The 18,971-nt window shown below is 42.8% G+C and overlaps 1 protein-coding gene across 1 annotated transcript in view; it reads left to right on the top strand.

The window, feature by feature from the left end:
• The window catches only part of LOC135225201 (calcium and integrin-binding protein 1-like), a 111,036-nt gene that overhangs the window by 45,984 nt on the left and 46,081 nt on the right, over nt 1-18,971 (top strand). The window contains exons 2-3 of the mRNA XM_064264510.1: nt 483-630; nt 1,292-1,391. Coding sequence (XP_064120580.1) covers nt 550-630; nt 1,292-1,391 — 181 coding nt within the window. The 5' untranslated portion in view covers nt 483-549. The remainder of the gene's footprint in view (nt 1-482; nt 631-1,291; nt 1,392-18,971) is intronic.

The following is an 18,971-nucleotide window of genomic DNA, read 5'->3' as shown; positions in this document are numbered from 1 at the left end:
GATAGGCGATTTTCCATAGACTTTTGATTGGGTATTCATACTTAATCCAGCAAATTATTGTGGAAGGAAGCTGTGAATTAGATTATGTATACCTAAATCTGTCACCTGAATTTCAAAGGCAAATCTTTTAATGCAAGTATTTGTATTTAACTTTTTTCTGTTTTTCTCTCATCTTCAGTACTGAATGGCCATGACACCCAGTAGTATCTTGAATTTGGTCATAAATATTATGTATTCAGTCTTTCACCCAATTGAAGGGGTGTTCTCTCAATACCTAGTGGAGTGGAATAATTTTCTTGTTTAGTGTGAGAAATAATGTCTCTTAAAACTAATATGTAATATCTGTGCTAAGGGTATGTTTGCACTAAAAATAAAACACCATTAAAAAAAATTGGTGGTTTGTATGTTATGAAACTTTGAGGGGTAAGAGTTTTTATATAATCAGCTTTTGAGGTGTAATTAACTATTGTATACCTTTTCAGTGCTCATAAGAGGTTTAAGAATCTGGCACCTGAAAAAGTTGGTCACAATAGGAATGTTAAACTACCAATGGATAAGCTTCTTACTCTACCGGAATTAAGAGCAAACCCATTTAGTGAGAGGATGTGCTTGATTTTCTCATCGACCAAGGTAAATTAAGTAATTGCAGTTTATATCTTTTTTAATGTTATTTTTTTTCTTTTACTTTTTACACAAACAGAATTATTGTAAAGGCAAGCCAGAGCTAATTGAAGTCCAGATCAGGGGCTTGACATACCAAACTGAGTGGGGGATCAGGGATTTAAGTCCAAAGTTTTTAATGGATTTCAATGTTGAATTGTAGATTTAACTTGTGATTTAATGCCCTATGATATTAGTTTAGTGCACTCCAGGTGCTTTTTTTCCAGCAGTTTAATTTTGCATGTGCCCCCTTTGGTCTCGTCCTAAGTAGCTACCCGATACCTCACTCCAATTTTCAGCTCTCATTTAAGAACAAGTCTTTTAGGAATGTTAAAACAGTAGAAAAGTTACTTATATTAACAAACCAAATGACAATCCTTGAAAAAAAAGGAAGATTTTCAGGTAGTACATTGTATTAACAAACAAAATGACAATCCTTGAAAAAAAGGGAAAGATTTTCAGGTAGTATCATAGAACTGGGAAGAAATATAGTATGTACTCACCTCAAGAAACCTTTCATCTGTTGAAGTATATTTGCACTTGGCCAGCCATGCTTATCTTGACTGAGTATAAGTGAAATAAGTTTGTATAATGGAAATGATTATGTAAATTGGTACATATATTTCCACAGGATGGGGACTGTACGTTTGAAGATTTTCTTGACATGATGTCAGTATTCAGTGAAGCAGCACCAAAGTCTGTAAAAGCCGATTATGCGTTCCGAATTTTTGGTAAGTATTTCTTCATAATGAACAATACAGGTCCACTGATATAGAAAAAAAAATATTTCAAACAGCTTTTATATCTTACACTTAAAACCTATTTTCTTGGATAATCTTGCATTTTCATTCAAAATATTGACCAAATTCATAAATCTATTAAAGGGAGATGATCACACAACACTTATTACATGGGTAGGAGGACTTCATCACAGCTTTTTTCATGTTCTTAAACCATAGCTCAGAGTTTGCAAAGGAAATAGCCACATCTCCTTAGATTTATGTGGATTGAGTCTTCACTATGAAGTTGAAAGTTGACTCCATGAAAAGAAAAATGATTCATACTCATTGACAAAGTCAAGACTTGAAAGAATCAGGAGATTTAACTCCCATATGAAACTTTAAATAATTTGTTTAAATCAAACTTAGGAGGAGAAATGCTGAAATTCCATCTCAAAATTTGGAGTGAGAGTTCTGATACTGAAAGACAATGACAAAGGGATTACTGATCAGTGAATTACTAGTTCACTGGAACTAGTATATACATTATGGAGGAGTTACATTAGTTGCATTTGACAAGGTTCTCAAGGGTCGTTTGTGAGAGAGAGAGAGAGAGAGAGAGAGAGAGAGAGAGTGTGTGTGTGTGTGTGTGTGTGATCAGACCCTGTGATGGTCAGTAGTGTCGGCAGCAGTCTATGAAGAGTATAGGCATTGATGGTCAGTTAAATTGTGTTATTGATTTGTTTAATTTGTTTGTAAGTTTGATATTGTTTGCTATAGAGTATTGTTAGATTTGTTGTACTTGTGAGTTTCTGTTGAGTTAGAGTATATGATTTGTTATAGTTGTGAGTTGTTGATAGTTATTGTTGGTAAGCTGTTGTGATTTCTTGATGTTGTTAGTGTGTGTGTGTATTGGCATGTCATATTGTTGTTTTTTTTGTGTTGTTAGTGATTGTTATGCAGTGGGCTTTTGTTGTGGTTGTTGTCCTTGTTTGGTTGTTTGTGTATTGTGTTGCGATGGCCATATCCAGCGGACAGTGCAGTGTGTCAAGTAGTTGGTAAGTACATGTGTTTTGAGAGTTTTTTGTATTTTAGCTTGTGATCCCGCCACATTATTTATTGGCTCCCAATGTGGGGCTGCTGGTGTGGGAGGTACAGGACAGTTGGTGTGGTGGGTTGTGTGATTGGTGAAGGAAAATGAGGTGGAAGGTTTGACTGAAGTGGAGAGGCTGAAGGAGGAGTTGAGGTTGGAGAGAGAGGTGAGAAGACAATTGGAAGTAGAGAATGAGAGGTTGAGGGTAAAGTGTGAATAGCTGAAGAGCGAGTTAGACGAAATGAGGGGGATACTAAGTAGTGCGAAAATGGAAATGAAAGAAGTGAAAGGAGCGGAACAGTGGGTGGTTGAGAGGGTGGATGAAAAATTGGGATCGTGATGTGCAAGAGATGATCAAGGAAATGATGAAAGGGTTTTTGTTCCGACACGCAATACAAACCCTTGGTCCTTTACATAAGGAATTACTTACGGCGTAGCTGGAATTATGGCCTTTGAATCTTGAACAAGGTGGTTAGGCAGTGATTACCGTGGGGCAGGCCAGCCTGCCCGGATGTAAACACTCCACTTTGCTTTCGCCCGTCTTCCAATGAACACGTGTGTTTGTGAGCTCTGGCTGACTGGTCGTTGATCTTTTTTCCCGTTGGGATCCTTTTGGTTTATTTTTGTTTTTTAAATAAATGTGTATGTACGGTTTTTTATATTAATGCTAAACAAAGGTTTGTCCTTGTTTTTCAATTAATATACAACCCACTCTTTGTGATAGCCTTTATAACCACCCCTCTACTTGTGTTAACCACCCCTCTACTTGTGTTAGAGTCAGCGGCAAAGGTATACCAACATATTATTTACATTCTTTCGCCCTTTAGCACTGATTCAGACCGGCATGAGGACGAGAGATGTATTTAACAAGAGGATGAGACATGTATTTAATGTGAGTGTTATTGATCCTGTAACGAGAAATGTATTCATCTGGAAGTTATGCTTACGCTTGGGAATTACCAAGGGAACTTCAAAGGTTTGTCCTTGTTTTGTTTTTATGGTAATTTCTCTTCTCCTTCTTCCTTTCACTTATTATTGGAAGGTAGAAGAATGGGTGTAATGTTTTGATGTTGGGGGATCTCCTCTCACTTCGGAGGGGGGTGCCCTTAGATGCGTGAGGAGTATCCTCATTACTTTAATCATTTTTTCCTTATTTTGTAGACTGACAGTGGTGATTGTGTTTACAGCAATATTGGTTGGATAGCTCTTCATATTGGTTATCCTAACCTTGGATTTGTACCTGTGACTCGTAGCATGTTATGATACCAATCCTCGAATGTGTTTACTGATCCCATCCTCTTTGAGATCATCATATTTTCATGCCTCCACCCCTTCAACTTTTAAGGCTTTGCTGTAGAAGAGAAGGTGGTCTTCCCCCCTAAGAAGTCTCATCACGGGACTTCTAAGGGTCTGTCTCGCCCGGTGAGACAGGTGGGTCTTCCGCTGGTCCTCCCGTTCCTCCAGGAACAGGGCCCGTCTCTCCTTCCTCAAGGAAGAAGATGGGGACCATGGAAGTACCAGCCACCGCTGGTACCTCCTCTCCCGGTTCCAGAGGTTCCACCTCCGGACCGGGAACCGTCTCGGCCGCTCGCTTGAGAGCGTCACCGAGTGTACGGTCACCTACAGGTGAACATGCAGCAGGGTCCAGACTGCTGAGTATGCTCACTGTGTCAGGACCCAGGCACGGAGCGGAAGATGGTAGGAGTCGCTCGGGTGACTCGCCAGACCGGCGATTGCTCTCGCAGCGATCGTCTGGTACCCAGGGTTGAAGTGACGTTCCCGCGGGTCCATGCACGCAGAGACCGGTGGAGGTGGGCCATCCAGCCCTCTTTTAATTATTCTTCTTCTTTTCAGAGAGGTTTCGGCATCAACGAGGTCTTGGAAGAGTCGGAGGACGGTATCGGCTGTCTCCTGTCAGGTGCACACTCAGCCCCACCCAGACAACAGTCCGACCAGTCTTGGTGGTGGCAGACGCTTCACCTGCCAGGCAGGAGTTTCATAACCTGCCTCGAGGAAGCGTTCTCTCCACTGCCTGCGGGACTCTCCACTGCTGCTCCCGCAGGTCCCTCCGGACAAGTGCAGTTGGGCCATGTTGCTACCGCAACTGCCCCAACTCCGTCCTGGATGGAGGGCCTGTCGGTTGTCCTGAGGAAACTGGCGAAGAGGAAGGTGTCATCATCTTCTTTTACTGCCTCTTCCCCTTCAAATTCCAAGGCCCCCCAGCTAAGGAAGAAGAAGGTGGCCTCGCCCCCCCCCTCCCCCATGAGTCTCGCACAGAGACTTCTAAGGCTCTGTCTCGCTCCGGTGAGACCGGTGGGTCTTCCGCTGGTCCTCCTGTTCCTCCGGGAGCGGGGTCTGTCTCTCCTTCCCCAGGGAAGAAGAAGACGGGGACCATAGGGGTACCTCTGCTCTGTTCCAGAGGTTCCACCTCCAGACCGGGACCCCCTGATCCCAACTCCTTGACGAGGTGGGGGGCTTAGGGATCCACTGCAGAGAGAGTATGCCCCTTTACGCCTATGCTCTCTGCTTTGGATCCAACTGAACATTGGGACCTTTAACTATTTTACTCCTCCTCTTATAAATTTTCCCTCTTCCCTTCTTCTTCTTTTGTTGACGACCTTGGCATGATTTTGGACTATTGAATTGACTGCTCTTATAACTTGATGGAGGGTGGAGTTGGACGGCATGCCACTTCACCTGTAAAACTAAAGTACCTGACGTGGTTGAGCGAGGAGAAATTTTTATGTCAAGCCATGCCTGCAGTGCTGGGTCCGATCTCATGGGACTGACGACCCTTAAGGCATTGTGGGTATGGCGTATATCCAGGTGAGTGTCCCAGGGCAGTTACCATGGTGTAACAGTATTGCTCCTCCCCCAGTTGGGCCTCCCTGGTGAGAGGGACCTCATCCTGGACAAAATTTAAATCTTAATTATATGGAAAATTTAACAAACCCCCTCACGACTTCTGGAACGGATTTGGACCACTCTGAAGAAAGCTCAAGTCACAAAGACCAGGTTGGTATTAAAACTTTAATACCATATACCAGACCAAGGAAACCTAAGTACCGACATGACCCAACTTTGACTCACTTTGACTCCCTCTTTGGGAGTGGAAGTTGGTCAAGGTTTCTTACTATGGAAGCAGAACAAAATATTTCAGCTTTGAAATTGGAAAATTTGCTTATTAAATAGCCATCCAACGCAGAAATGTCGTTCAGAAAAATAAAAGAAAAGACTTGGCTTATAGAAGCTACAACAAAAAGTCAGTCTGAAGATTATTTGTCTTTAAAAACAATAGATAACATTATTGTCAAAGTAAAAAAAAACATGATAATATGAACAGTATCCAGGGTACCATCGTACTTCCTGACAATAACGACGAGCCAATAAATAAGAAAATGCTGTTAGACTCTCTCAAAAAGAGATACCCCAAGGTAGAGGATTGCGAGGTTTATGATGCAATAAGCAAAAGAGGTAATAAACAAATACTAAAAATAGCAAAAATAAAATTTGAGGGTTCAGATCTACCTCAAAAAATAAAAATTCTAGGTCAAAATAGAGAATTAAGACCCTATATTCCAAAGCCACTACAGTGTCAAAATTGCAGTAAGTAAGTATGGACACACAAAGAGAAATTGTAGGAATGAACCGGTGTGCGCTTACTGTGGATCTACAGAACACACCACCAAATGGAAGTGCGGTGAACCTAAGTGTGTAAACTGTGAGCAGAATCATCATGCAAGATCCAAAGAATGCATGCATTACATATACAACACTGAACTAAAAATGTTAAAAGAAAGGACAGGCATGCCTATAGCAGAGGCTAAATTAGAATTAAAAGTGAGAGGAATTCAAGATCCTGCTAAGAAACGTACATATTCTTCTATAATGGGAACCAGTAATGAAACAAAAAAAAACATACAGATAGAAGTAACAAGATGCAACAAAGTAGATCTCAAGAAGAAGTCTGTAATATGCAGGAAAAAACTAAGATAGTAAAAAATCAGGAAAAAAGTGCAAATGAATTAGATAATATTCTATCAAATTCATTTGAGGTTTTAATGCATATAGAAGCACAAGAAAATACTATCACAGAGGTGGAAGTAGGAAGTTGTGATGTACCGAAAATTAAAGAAAAAAAAAGACCTTTAGAGAGAACACCACCAAAAACAAAGAAACCAACTATAATCAGAGAAACATCGGTCAAACCAAAAACCAAAGATATGAAGAAAGAACAAAAACAAAATGTGGACATACCTTTATCTCCTAAAATAATAATAAAACCTATGGATGCAGAGATCCAAAAAACCAAGAAGTGGAGGAGAACCATACCATGGATGATGGTGACTATGTCAAGGGTGATGAGATTACTCCATCACCAATAATCGGTACAATAAGAACAAATAAAGCAGTATATATACATGACAACACATGTGACTGCAATGATTGCTTCATTGCATTGTGCAATGATAACAAAAATATTACAAAAGATTGCTTAACAAATATTATAAGAAATTTTATGAAATATAGAAAGAAAGAGGCCACCGATTTAAACACCCATGAAAAAGGATGTATGTGCATTGAGCACTTAAAATATTATAAAGATAAACAACTGAATGTGATAAATAAAATTTTAGAAAAATTCAAGTTGATGATAATACAAAAAAAGAAAACAAAACACGACCGATATAACATAATATTTTCAATAGTTATATTATACAATGGAACGTAAATGGTCTACAGACCAGATTACACCTGGGAGAAGTACAAAGGTTATTAAAGGAATATGAACCAATGATATTATGTCTACAACATGTCAATAATACAATTCCAACAATATGGTAAATATACCTTAATATCAACATCACAGGTAGAAGAAGGAAATTTAGGTACAGCCATATATGATACATAACAAAGTATGTTATGACAAAGTACCTGTAAACATAGCTGACCTCCAAATATCAGGTATTAAAATTCGAATTAAAAACTATAATTATATCATTTATAATTTATACAACCAACCAAATAAAAATTACAATATTGATAAACTTGGAGAATTACTTAAAAATGCCAAAGAACCTATGTTAATAGTAGGGGATTTTAATGCTCACAACCCAATATGGGACTGTAACTGTTCAAACTCAAATAGAGCAGGAAGTAAAGTAGAAGAACTTATAGATTCAAATGACATATGTTGTATAAATGATGATGAAGTTAGCACATATTATTCAAAAACACATGGAACATTTTCCTCTGTAGACTTAACTCTATGTTCAACAAGTATAGTTGACAGATTAGATTGGAACACAATTGATGACTTGTACACCAGTGATCATTTCCCAATATTAATTTCCTTTTTACAAAATAACCCAGCAAAACACGTTCCTCACTATAATATTTATAAAGCAGACTGGGAGCAATATGAAATGCATACTAGAAGTATACCACCATTTGAATATCTAAAAGACCATAATGAAACTAATAAGTTTCTTGTTCATTTCATCAAAAATGCTGCTGATAAAGCAATACCAAACTCAAAACCCCATCCACAAAACACAAAGTTCCATGGTGGTCCGAAAAGCTAAAGAATTAATTAATAAATATTAAAAACACTCAATGGGAGACTATTGGTAATAAATTTGAATAGAAAAGTTCAGTTAAAAATAAATAAAACATTACCAATTTATTCGAAAGTACTTTACAAAAAATGATTATATTGTTACTAGAAATTGAGGCATTAAAACCTATATACAACAAAATATCTGCAAAATTTCGAAAGGAAGTAATTCAAGGAAGAATAATTTCATGGAGGAAATATGTATCAGATCTCTCTAATAATACTCCCATAAAAAAAATATGGGAAAAATTCAGGAAAATAAATGGTACCCATGTGAAACCACCCAGACATGCCATATTAAAAGACGGAAAAAGAATACTCGATCAAAAGAAATGAGTAATATAATAGGAGAAAACTTAGCGAATGTAGTAGTGACAGAAATTTTAGATGATCACTTCCGCATAAAGAAAAATAATATAGAACTAATAACAATAAATTTCGAAACAATAGAAGACATATATTATAATAGAAAATTTAATATGGAAGAGTTTGAATATGCTCTCACCAACAGCAATAAAAGGGATTTTGACGAAGGAAAAATCTATTTCTGGGTGATTGGCTCGTGTCGCCCTATGAAAGGATCCTTAATATCATTCTTTCTAGGCAAAATTAATTAATCTAAAATTACCAGAGAAAACAAAATTAAGAAAATGTCAGTAAAACTGACTCGCTCACAGGGTCTTTAAAAGAAGTGTCGGTATGAGAAATAGGGGCGAGTGAGAACACTACCACGAGACATTCACCAATTAGACCTTCCAATCAGAATCCCCACAAGAGAGAGCTGATACCAACGGGCGATGCAGCCGTTACTACTACTACTAGGGGACGCCACGGACAGCAGCGCCCCTAGCGGTCATCCTTAATCTAAGAACATCTTGTCCTGCGGGGGGGCAATCAATACAGGTGGGTTTCATAGGGCGACACGAGCCAATCACCCAGAAATAGATTTTTCCTTCGTCAAAATCCCTTTTCTGGGCTCAGCTCGTGTCGGCCTATGAAAGAGTACCAGAGAAACAGACAAGATGGGAAAAAGGACAAATGAAAAACCGTGTAAAATGAGGAATATAATATAAGTAAATCAGTTTATTACAGTAAATAAACTAAGTACTTAAGGCTAACTTATTTTAAACAATGACATAAAAGAAAGTTAGTAATGTAAAGTACTTAAAATTACAGTAAACATAGTAAAGTACAAAAAAGCAGTGTAATTTAACAAAATAGATTTACTTAGATAACTATTCACAAATATACAAACACATTTGTGTCCTACCCTAGCATAAAATAAGGGTAGGTACACTGAAGTACATTATCAGTACATAATGTGGATGTCCCTAGCAAAAAAAAAAAAAAAAAATAAGGGACAATCCACTAATATGATCTCAGCGGCTAAGGCTAGAATATCCGAGTAGCATGGCGATAGGTGAGGCATGTTGGATGAGGTAGGTAGAGAGGAGACCTGGATCTATACACGACTACTATACAGTATCAGGGAAACATGTTTCCCGCTGCTACTGCAGAAAATTTTAAAGATTCCAAGGACTTTAGATAATGACGTTTTAAAGAGTGTCGGAGATTTCCATCCAGTATACTTTTTAAGATCCTCAAAGTTCATATGTTGAAAGTAATTAATTGAGGTGGCTACTCCCCTGATGTCATGTGCTTTTGGAAATGAATCAGGATTGGCTTGTTTAATGAAGTAAAGGATTTGTTGCCTAATACCTTTTACTGATAAAGTACCACCTTTTCTCTCATGAAGAGAGAACCTGAGGATCTTGAGAGTACGAGATAGAAAGGCTCTTAAAGTTGATACTGGGCAGAGAGAAGGGTCTTGCGGAAGTGGGATGACTTTCCAAGGGGCCCACCTTGCAAGAGGATCCTCATTTTTAGCCAAAAAACTACGATCCGAGCAAGCAGAACTTCTCCTGAGGGGAGGAATTCCACATGACCCCGCATCTCTGGATAGAGCCGACATTTGTTCTGAAATTCTAGCTCCTGAAGCTAGGCTTAGTAAGAATAATGTCTTTCTAAGAAGCTTGTGAATGTACAAGACGAGTTGTCAGTATCTGATGCTAGTTTGAGGACATCATTTAAGAACCATGAGACTGCAGTTAGGCCTTTAAGAAGGTCTAAGTCTAGCACAGGCTTTGGTATAGACGTAAAATAAGATTCAGTCAGATCTATCTGGAAACCTAACTGAAAGATCTTCTTCAAAGCCGATTTATGAGTAGTAATAGTGCTAGCTGCTAAACCTTTTTCAAACAAGGATCTGAAAAAGGATATAGCTAAATTAACTCTGTCATGGTTGTAGTGTTTGATTCTTTCAGGAAGGATGCTAATTTTTTTAACAGCTGAGTCATATTGTCTAATAGTTGAATCTCTCTTATCTGATTCTAGGAAGAGGATGTTTTGTGGATCAATGTTAGCATCTTTTCTGGGCTCAGCTCGTGTCGGCCTATGAAAGGATCCTTAATATCATTCTTTCTAGGTAAAATTAATCTAAAATTACCAGAGAAAAACAAAATTAAGAAAATGTCAGTAAAACTGACTCGCTCACTCTTAAAAAGAAGTGTCGGTATGGTATAGGGGCGAGTGGGAATCACTAACCGACGAGCATTCACCAATTAGAACTTCCATCAGAATCCCCTTAAGAGAGAGTGATACCAACGGGTGAGCGCCGCTACTACTACTACTAGAGGACGCCACGGACAGCAGCGCCCCTAGCGGACATCCTTAATTATTAGCGCTAGCGTCAAGACGCATTATTTTTCTGTGCTGTGCTAATTTCGGGATTTATCCTATTCTTCACCATGGAACGCTCTGCAATTGCAACGGCTAAGTTAAGTAACTCATAAGTAATGTTTTACCACATTTTTATCTTCCGGGTACCAGTATTTCCTCCTAATAGGTCATATACGGTTTCCCGGTTGTCTCGTGGTGGCGCCATGCTGCCTCGTTAAGAATTCCCGGTCCTCCATACTGGGACTTCTTATACTTATGGGCTTACTATGTTACGTTCATTGTCTTTTACATCGAGTTTTAGCTAGTTTAGCCCCCCTACCATCTCTCTTAGTTTGGTATTTAGGGCTATTATTATTATTCCCGCCCAGCATCCCGGCTCTTGCTCTTCATCGGCTATCGCTGGCTCCGAGTAGGCTTCTGTTTCTTGGAACAGTCTGCCTCCTCCTGGGCTTCTTTCTCTTTTACTAAAAGTGTTTTCTTTTTTCCATCTTTTCGATGTATATATATTATATTTTAGGGTGTTAGGCTAGCCTAGGTGCATGTTCCTTGTATTGGTACAGCCTGGTTCACGTGGCCCTCCCACGGTTGTGTTGCTCGCAGCCTAGGCCACTTGCGGTCACGTGTTCCATCGCACCTTACCCTGCCCCTGCCCTCCCTACCTGGTATAGGGAGGGGCTGGGGGACCCCTTGGTTGTCATGACAACCTCAGTCGCCTTCTCTCTCCCTCTCTGAGGTGGCCAGGGGTTCCTCCCAGCGGGGGGTATAGGGCGACCACTCATGAGGTTCCGGGTCTCCGAGCGGGTAGTCGGTGAGGCGGGGAGGAGTAGGCCATCCCCCCCCTCTCTCTCTCCCGCCGTGTTACGCCGAGACCTTCCTCCCCCCTCCCCAGTTGCTCAGCACCTTACCTCGCTATAACGAAAGGAGCCTTCCGTCGCAGCCGGGGCACCTTTGGTTATAGTTTACTGGCTCCGCCAGCGGGCGGGGTGGGGACTACTAGTGGTCGGTTGCTTGCCTACTATATCCTTACTTCTCTCCCCCGCTACCGGAAGGGAGCTTGCTTCTTACCCGTGCACTCTTCTAGTAGACGGGTGGGGAAAGGTTTGTTATTATTGTTATTTTAAGGATATACCCTAATTTTACGATGAATTGTTAATTTTATTATTTATATATCTACCATCCCCGCCATTTTCCGTCGTGGTTTCCAATTACCACCACTCCTGGTTGGTTTCTTTTGTGTCCCCGCCATCAGCGGAGCTATAGCCTAGGACACCCAACCAACCTTGTTACCCACACGTATTATGGCGGGCTCTGGTTTAATCTAACTTTATCGCTCCGGCACCAGCGGAGCAACTGTTAGGCTGTAAGTGTTTTCCTGATACTCATGTATCTTTCCACTTACAGCTACCAACTGTCAGGTCCCGGCGTGCAACGCGACGTTGTACGACCCCTGCGCCACGATGAGTGCAGGTCTCACGCCCCTTGTGCCACGTCATTTAATGAGATGATCGTCTGGCACCCAGAAGCCTGCGCCATCTGCTACGACCTAGTCGGTCAGCTGGAGATGGGGTAAGTCCATTATAGGCTTCCTTATCATTTTTACTAACAACTCTTAGTCATAAGTTTGTTAACCCCGTTCCGCCATTAGAAGCTCATCTCGCCCTTTCTTTCAGGCTACTGGTGTGAGGGAGGTCGCCCTCGCCACCCTGAAAGCGTGGGTGGGCGGCTTCGGGAAGAACGCCGCCAAAGGCCAGCCGTACGTCCTGGACAAGAAGCTGGCCGTCCAGATCTTCCCTGCGGGCAAGTCAACTGGGTATGTTGCCCCTTGTCGCAGCCCCTCTGATAGCCTCCATCCAGCAAGATCTCCAGCAATCCTTTGGGGTTTTGGGGTCGTAGCTTCCCAGGAGTCGGTCCCGGACGTCGCTGCCCTGGACCTAACGTCGAGCCCATGGCGGTAGGGGCAGAGGATTTGTTTGGTTTGAGGTAGGTGTGTCGGGCGCCCAAGGTCTTTCCTTGGGTGCTCCTGGATCTTCTCCTGTCCCTTCTTCGAGCGCTTCTTTCCAAGGCTTTGTGGGGATCTGAGATCCCTACCCGCTCTCCCGCTCTCTCTGTACCCCCAAAAAGGTGAAGGGACAGAGAGAACCGAAGACTCTAGCTAAGACAACTTCTAGGAAGTCTCTTCGTCTTCTTCGGCTAGGAAGTCTTCGACTTCCTACGCCGACGCGGTGAAAGCCAAGCCGAGTTCTTCTCACTCGAAGAGCTCTAGAAGCAAGGCTTCTAAGGAGAAGGCTCGCGCTCCCGCCGCCGAGCCAATGCCTTCTCCTGCCTCCACCGCTTCCACTCCGGCAACGCCGGTGGGAGGAGCAGGACCTAGCACCTTTGATCCCACTGCTTTCTCAGCAGTGGTGATGCAACAGGTGGGCGAGTTGGTTGGCTCGCAAGTCTCCGCCCTGGGGACGAGATTCGAGCAGATGTTCGCACAATTGTCGAGCACTCTGTCTCAATCAGGCCAGTCCATACAAGATCTCTCTAACAGGGTTAGAGAGAATGAGGACCGAGTAGCTGGGCTCTCTCAGGTCCCTCTTCCAGTCTCCCCAGTGCCAAGCACTGGCATTCTCCAACTCCCGCCATACGACTCTCTGCCAGCTTTCTCCATGGAGAATCCATGGAGAGTAGCTGCCTACGCTCCTTTTAAGGATGGGATGATCTCTATCCCGGAGTGTGGAACTCGGAGAATTGAGGACTTCGAGTTTTACCCTCCTGGGCCGGGTCTGACGCAGCCTTTCATCGGTTATGCTAGGCTGACTGTAACGGCTCTTACTAGGAAGACAAGATCTCTAGAGAGTCTGTTCTATACAGTAGGGATCATGCCCAGCGGGAATGGGTTCACTGCCTTGAGGACTGGGAGTGCACGAACACTAAGCTCCAGGCCTATAAGAGTCCTTTTACTATTTTCGCGACGGAAGAGGAGGCTTCTCTTCCGTTCGCCACGAAAATAGTAGAGAAGACCCTTCAGGCAGTCCTCAAGGATGAGCCCCATGCCACAGTTAAGGGAGGCGGAGTCTACTTCTCCGCTCTTCCCGGCTTTCGGAGAATTGTGGGAGAACTTGCCAGCTACGTTCACGCTTGGTAAGCTCAAACCGGACTGCGCCATGGACCAGTTCGGCGAGAAGCTGCCAAGGCTGCCAGATTCCCTGATTCAGGCAGAGTTCGACGCGCGAACCAGGTTTTGGCAGGTCCCTCAATTCTCTTATAATAACGGAAATGGCTGCTCTCTCATATGCGACGGAACCGCTGTTTAAGATCTTGGCAAAATCCCAGTTTCAGACGGTCCTAACAGATGCTTTCGACTTCTTCCAAGCTAGGAGGAATTGCCGAAAGCACGTTCTGCAGGAGTGTACTATTAGGCACGAGCCTAATAGACTCTTGGCTTCTAGCATGTGGGGAGCGATCTCTTCCCAGAGTCCGCTGTTAATGAAGTGCACCACGAGGCTGCTAGGCTCAACCAGAGCCTTAGAGCTAGGTGGGGTATTTCGTCAAAGAGGAACCAAAGAAGGCTGGTAAGAGGTTCCAGCCGTATCAGAAACACCAGCAACAGCAGCAATTTGTGCAGGCCGTCCCGGTTACCCAACAGGGACAAACCTGCTAGTTCGAAACAGAACCAGCCCATCCTCCTGTTGTCTCCTATCACAGCCGTCGACCTCCTACGCAATCTCGCCGGCCTTTAACCCTACATTTGAGGCTCAAGGCTACAAACAACCGAGAGGTAGGGCGAGAGGTTACTTTCGCCAGCGTGCGCAGGAAGGGCGACAAGGAGCAGGCAGTTCAGAGGAGGGCGTGGTGGTCAACCCGCCCATCAACAATGAGGCTCCCCAGGTAGGAGGGAGGCTGTTCCTCTTCCGACACAGGTGGGGGTTCAGCAATTGGGCACAGAGCATAGTGTCCAAGGGATTGGGTTGGAGTTGGATCAAAGATCCGCCTCCAATCAAATCATTCCACCAAATACCATCAGAGGAATTGACAGATTACGCGGAGGAACTCTTCAGAAAGGAGCTATTGCGAGAGTCAAGCATCTAAAATTTCAAGGTCGCTTATTCAGCGTGCCAAAGAAAGGCTCAACAAAAAGAAGGGTAAGCTTAGACTTGTCAAAGCTAAACTCTTTCATTCGTTGCGACAAGTTCAAGATGCTTACCCTCTCGCAAGTAAGGACCTTACTTCCGTCGTGGAGCCGTCACATGCTCCATCGATCTTACAGACGCATACTATCATATCCCTATAGCCAGGCACTTCCGCCCATTCCTAGGATTCAGGCTAGGAAATCAGACATTCTCATTCAAAGTGATGCCCTTCGGTCTGAATGTAGCCCCAGGGTATTCACGAAAATAGCAGAAGTGGTTGTACAGCAATTGAGAACTCAGGGAATCATGGTAGCAGCATACCTCGACGATTGGTTGATCTGGGCACCAACCGTCGAGGAATGTCTCGAAGCCACCAAAAAGGTAGTTCACTTTCTGGAACATCTGGGGTTCCAGATAAACAAAACGAAATCCAGGCTTACCCCGGAGTCTCGTTTTCAGTGGCTGGGAATCCAATGGGATTTGTCTTCCCACAATCTGTCAATTCCAGTGGCCAAACGGAAGGAAATAGCAAAATCTGTCAGGCAATTTCTCAAATGCAACAAACATCAAGGAGAACCAGGAGAGAATCCTAGGGTCCCTTCAGTTTGCTTCGGTAACAGATATCCTCCTGAAAGCAAGGCTAAAAAGATTTAAATCGAATTTGGCGATCGAGAGCAAACACCAAATCTCGAGACAAGTTTGTCAGTAATCCCACATACAGATCCTCCGCAATCAACTCCGTCCATGGTCAAAAGTAAAGAACTTAGCCAAGAAGGTACCCCTTCAATATCCCCTTCCAGTGTTAACCATTCACGGACGGAGCCTTCCCTGTCCGGGTGGGGGGGATACTCTCAGTTCAAACAGGGTTCAGGGGACTTGGTCAGTTCAATTTCGCCAGCTTCACATAAACGTTCTGGAAGCAATGGCAGTATTTCTTACCTTGAAGAGACTGCTTCCCCCGAAGAAGTCTCATCTAAGGCTAGTTTTTGGACAGTGCAGTGGTAGTTCATTGCATCAACAGAGGAGGGTCCAAATCCAAGCATGTGAATCATGTCATGATAGCCATCTTTGCCCTAGCAAACAAACACAAATGGCATCTGTCTGACCACTCACCTGGCAGGGGTAAGAAATGTGATAGCAGACGCTCTGTCCCGGTCAGTTTCCTCTGGAATCAGAATGGTCTCTAGACGACGGGTCATTCCAGTGGATCCCCTGAGAGTCCAGTCTCCAAGTGATCTCTTCGCCTCACAACGCGACCACAAGCTCCCTTGCTATGTGGCCCCCAACCTGGACCCTCTGGCTTATGCCACGGACGCCCGTCGTTGGATTGGAATCAGTGGAGGAAAATTTATGTTTTTTCCTCCAGTGAATCTTCTCTTGAAAGTCCTAAGCAAACTAAGGTCTTTCAAAGGGATAGTAGCTCTGATTGCACCGGACTGGCCCAAGAGCAACTGGTATCCTCTTCTTTCTGGAATTGGGCCTGACCGACCTCACGGATCCCCAATCCCAAGCTATCACAATCAGTACAAATGAGGACTGTGTTCGCTTCCTCAGGAATTCTCCATTACCCTAACTTTATGGACTTCATGAAGTTTGCGGCTATAAAGATGCTAATATTGATCCACAAGAATATTCTCTTCCTAGAATCAGATAAGAGAGAGTCAACCATTAGACAATATGACTCAGCTGTTAAAAAATTAGCATCTTTCTTGAAAGAATCGAACACTACAACCATGACAGTTAATCTAGCTATATCCTTTTTCAGATCCTTGTTTGAAAAAGGTTTAGCAGCTAGCACTATTACCACTCATAAATCGGCTTTGAAGAAAGATCTTTCAAGTAGGTTTTCAGATAGATCTGACTGAATCTTATTTCACAGTCTCTATCCCTAAAGCCTGTGCTAGCCTTAGACCTTTTTCTCAAAGGACCTACTGCAGTTTTCATGTTCTTAATGATGTCCTCAAACTAGCTTCAGATACTGACAACTCGTCTTGTACATTCATAATGCTCCTGAGAAAGACATTATCTTATTAAGCCTAGCTTTCAAGGAGCTAGAATTTCAGAACTGTCGGCTCTATCCAGGGATGCGGTCATGTGGAATTCCTCCATCAGGAGAAGTTCTACTTGCTCCGGATCGTAGCTTTTTAGCCAAAAATGAGGATCCTCTTGCAAGGTGGGCCCCTTGGAAAGTTATCCCACTTCCCCAGGATCCTTCTCTCTGCCCAGTATCAACTCTTAGAGCCTTTCTATCTCGTACTTCATCAAGATCCTCAGGTGCTCTCTTCATGAGAGAAAAAGGTGGTACTATTTGTCAGTAAAGGTATTAGGCAACAAATCCTTACTTCATTAAACAAGCCAATCCTGATTCATTCCCAAAAGCACATGATATCAGGGGAGTAGCCACCTCAATTAATTACTTTCAACATATGAACTTTGAGGATCTTAAAAAGTATACTGGATGGAAATCCCCGACAGTCTTTAAACGTCATTATCTAAAGTCCTTGGAATCTTTAAAATTTTCAGCAGTAGCAGCGGGAAACATTGTTTCCCCTGATACTGTATAGTAGTCGTAGTATAGATCCAGGTCTCCTTTCTACCTACATCATCCAACATGCCTCACCCTATCCGCCATGCTACTCGGATATCCTAGCCTTAGCCGCTGAATCATATAGTGGATTGTCCCTTATTTTTTTGCTAAGGGACATCCACACTTGTACTGATGGTGTACTTCAGTGTACCTACCCTTATTTTTATGCTAGGGTAGGACACAATGTGTTTGTATATTTTGTAAATATTTTCAAGTAAATTCCTTTTGTTTATATTACACTGCATCATTGTAATTTACTGTGATTACTGTTTTTAAGTACTTTAAATTACTAACGTTCTGTTATTTTACTGTTTAGTATAAGTTAGTTTAAGTACTTAGTTTGTATGCTGTAATTGATTTACTTATATTATATCCATCATTTTACAACTGCTTTTCATTTGTTCCTTTTTTCCCATCTTGTCTGTTTCTCTGGTACTCTTTCATAGGCCGACACGAGCTGAGCCCAGAAAAGGGATTTTGACGAAGGAAAAATCTATTTCTGGGTGATTGGCTCGTGTCGCCCTATGAAACCCACCCTATATTGTTTTCCCCCCCCATGCAGGACAAGATGTTTTTAGATTAAGGATGTCCGCTAGGGGCGCTGCTGTCCGTGGCGTCCTCTAGTAGTAGTAGTAGCGGCTGCATCTCCCGTTGGTATCAGCTCTCTCTTAAGGGGATTCTGATTGGAAGTTCTAATTGGTGAATGTCTCGTGGTAGTGATTCCCACTCGCCCCTATTACCATACCGACACTTCTTTTTAAGAGTGAGCGAGTCAGTTTTACTGACATTTTCTTAATTTTGTTTTTCTCTGGTAATTTTAGATTAATTTTACCTAGAAAGAATGATATTAAGGATCCTTTCATAGGGCGACACGAGCCAATCACCCAGAAATAGATTTTTCCTTCGTCAAAATCCCTTTATTAGCCGCAAACTTCATGAAGTCCATAAAGTTAGGGTCTGAAGAATTCCTGAGGAAGCGAACACAGTCCTCATTTGTACTGATTGTAACAGCTTGGGATTGGGAATCCGTTGAGGTCGGAGACCCAATTCCAGAAGCAGAGGATACCAGTTGCTCTTGGGCCAGTCTGGAGCAATCAGGGCTACTATTCCCTTGAAAGTCCTCAGCTTGCTCAAAAGACTTTTCAAAGAGAAAGATTCACTGGAGGAAAAGCATAAATTTTTCTCCACTGATCCCAATCTAACGACAGAGCGTCCGTGGCATAAGCCAGAGGGTCCAGGTTGGGGGCCACATAGCAAGGGAGCTTGTGGTTCGCTTGTGAGGCGAAGAGATCTACTTGGAGACCTGGGACTCTCCGGCATATCCACCGGAATGACCTGTCGTCTAGGGACCATTCTGATTCCAGAGGGACTGACCGGGACAAGGCGTCTGCTATCACATTTCTTACCCCCGCCAGGTGAGTGGCGGACAGATGCCATTTGT

Source organism: Macrobrachium nipponense, chromosome 13 (genome assembly GCF_015104395.2).
Source record: "Macrobrachium nipponense isolate FS-2020 chromosome 13, ASM1510439v2, whole genome shotgun sequence".
Classification (NCBI taxonomy): Eukaryota; Metazoa; Arthropoda; class Malacostraca; order Decapoda; family Palaemonidae; genus Macrobrachium; species Macrobrachium nipponense.
The sequence above is the reverse complement of the archived record's forward strand: the minus strand, read 5'-3'. Positions and strand labels throughout refer to the sequence as shown.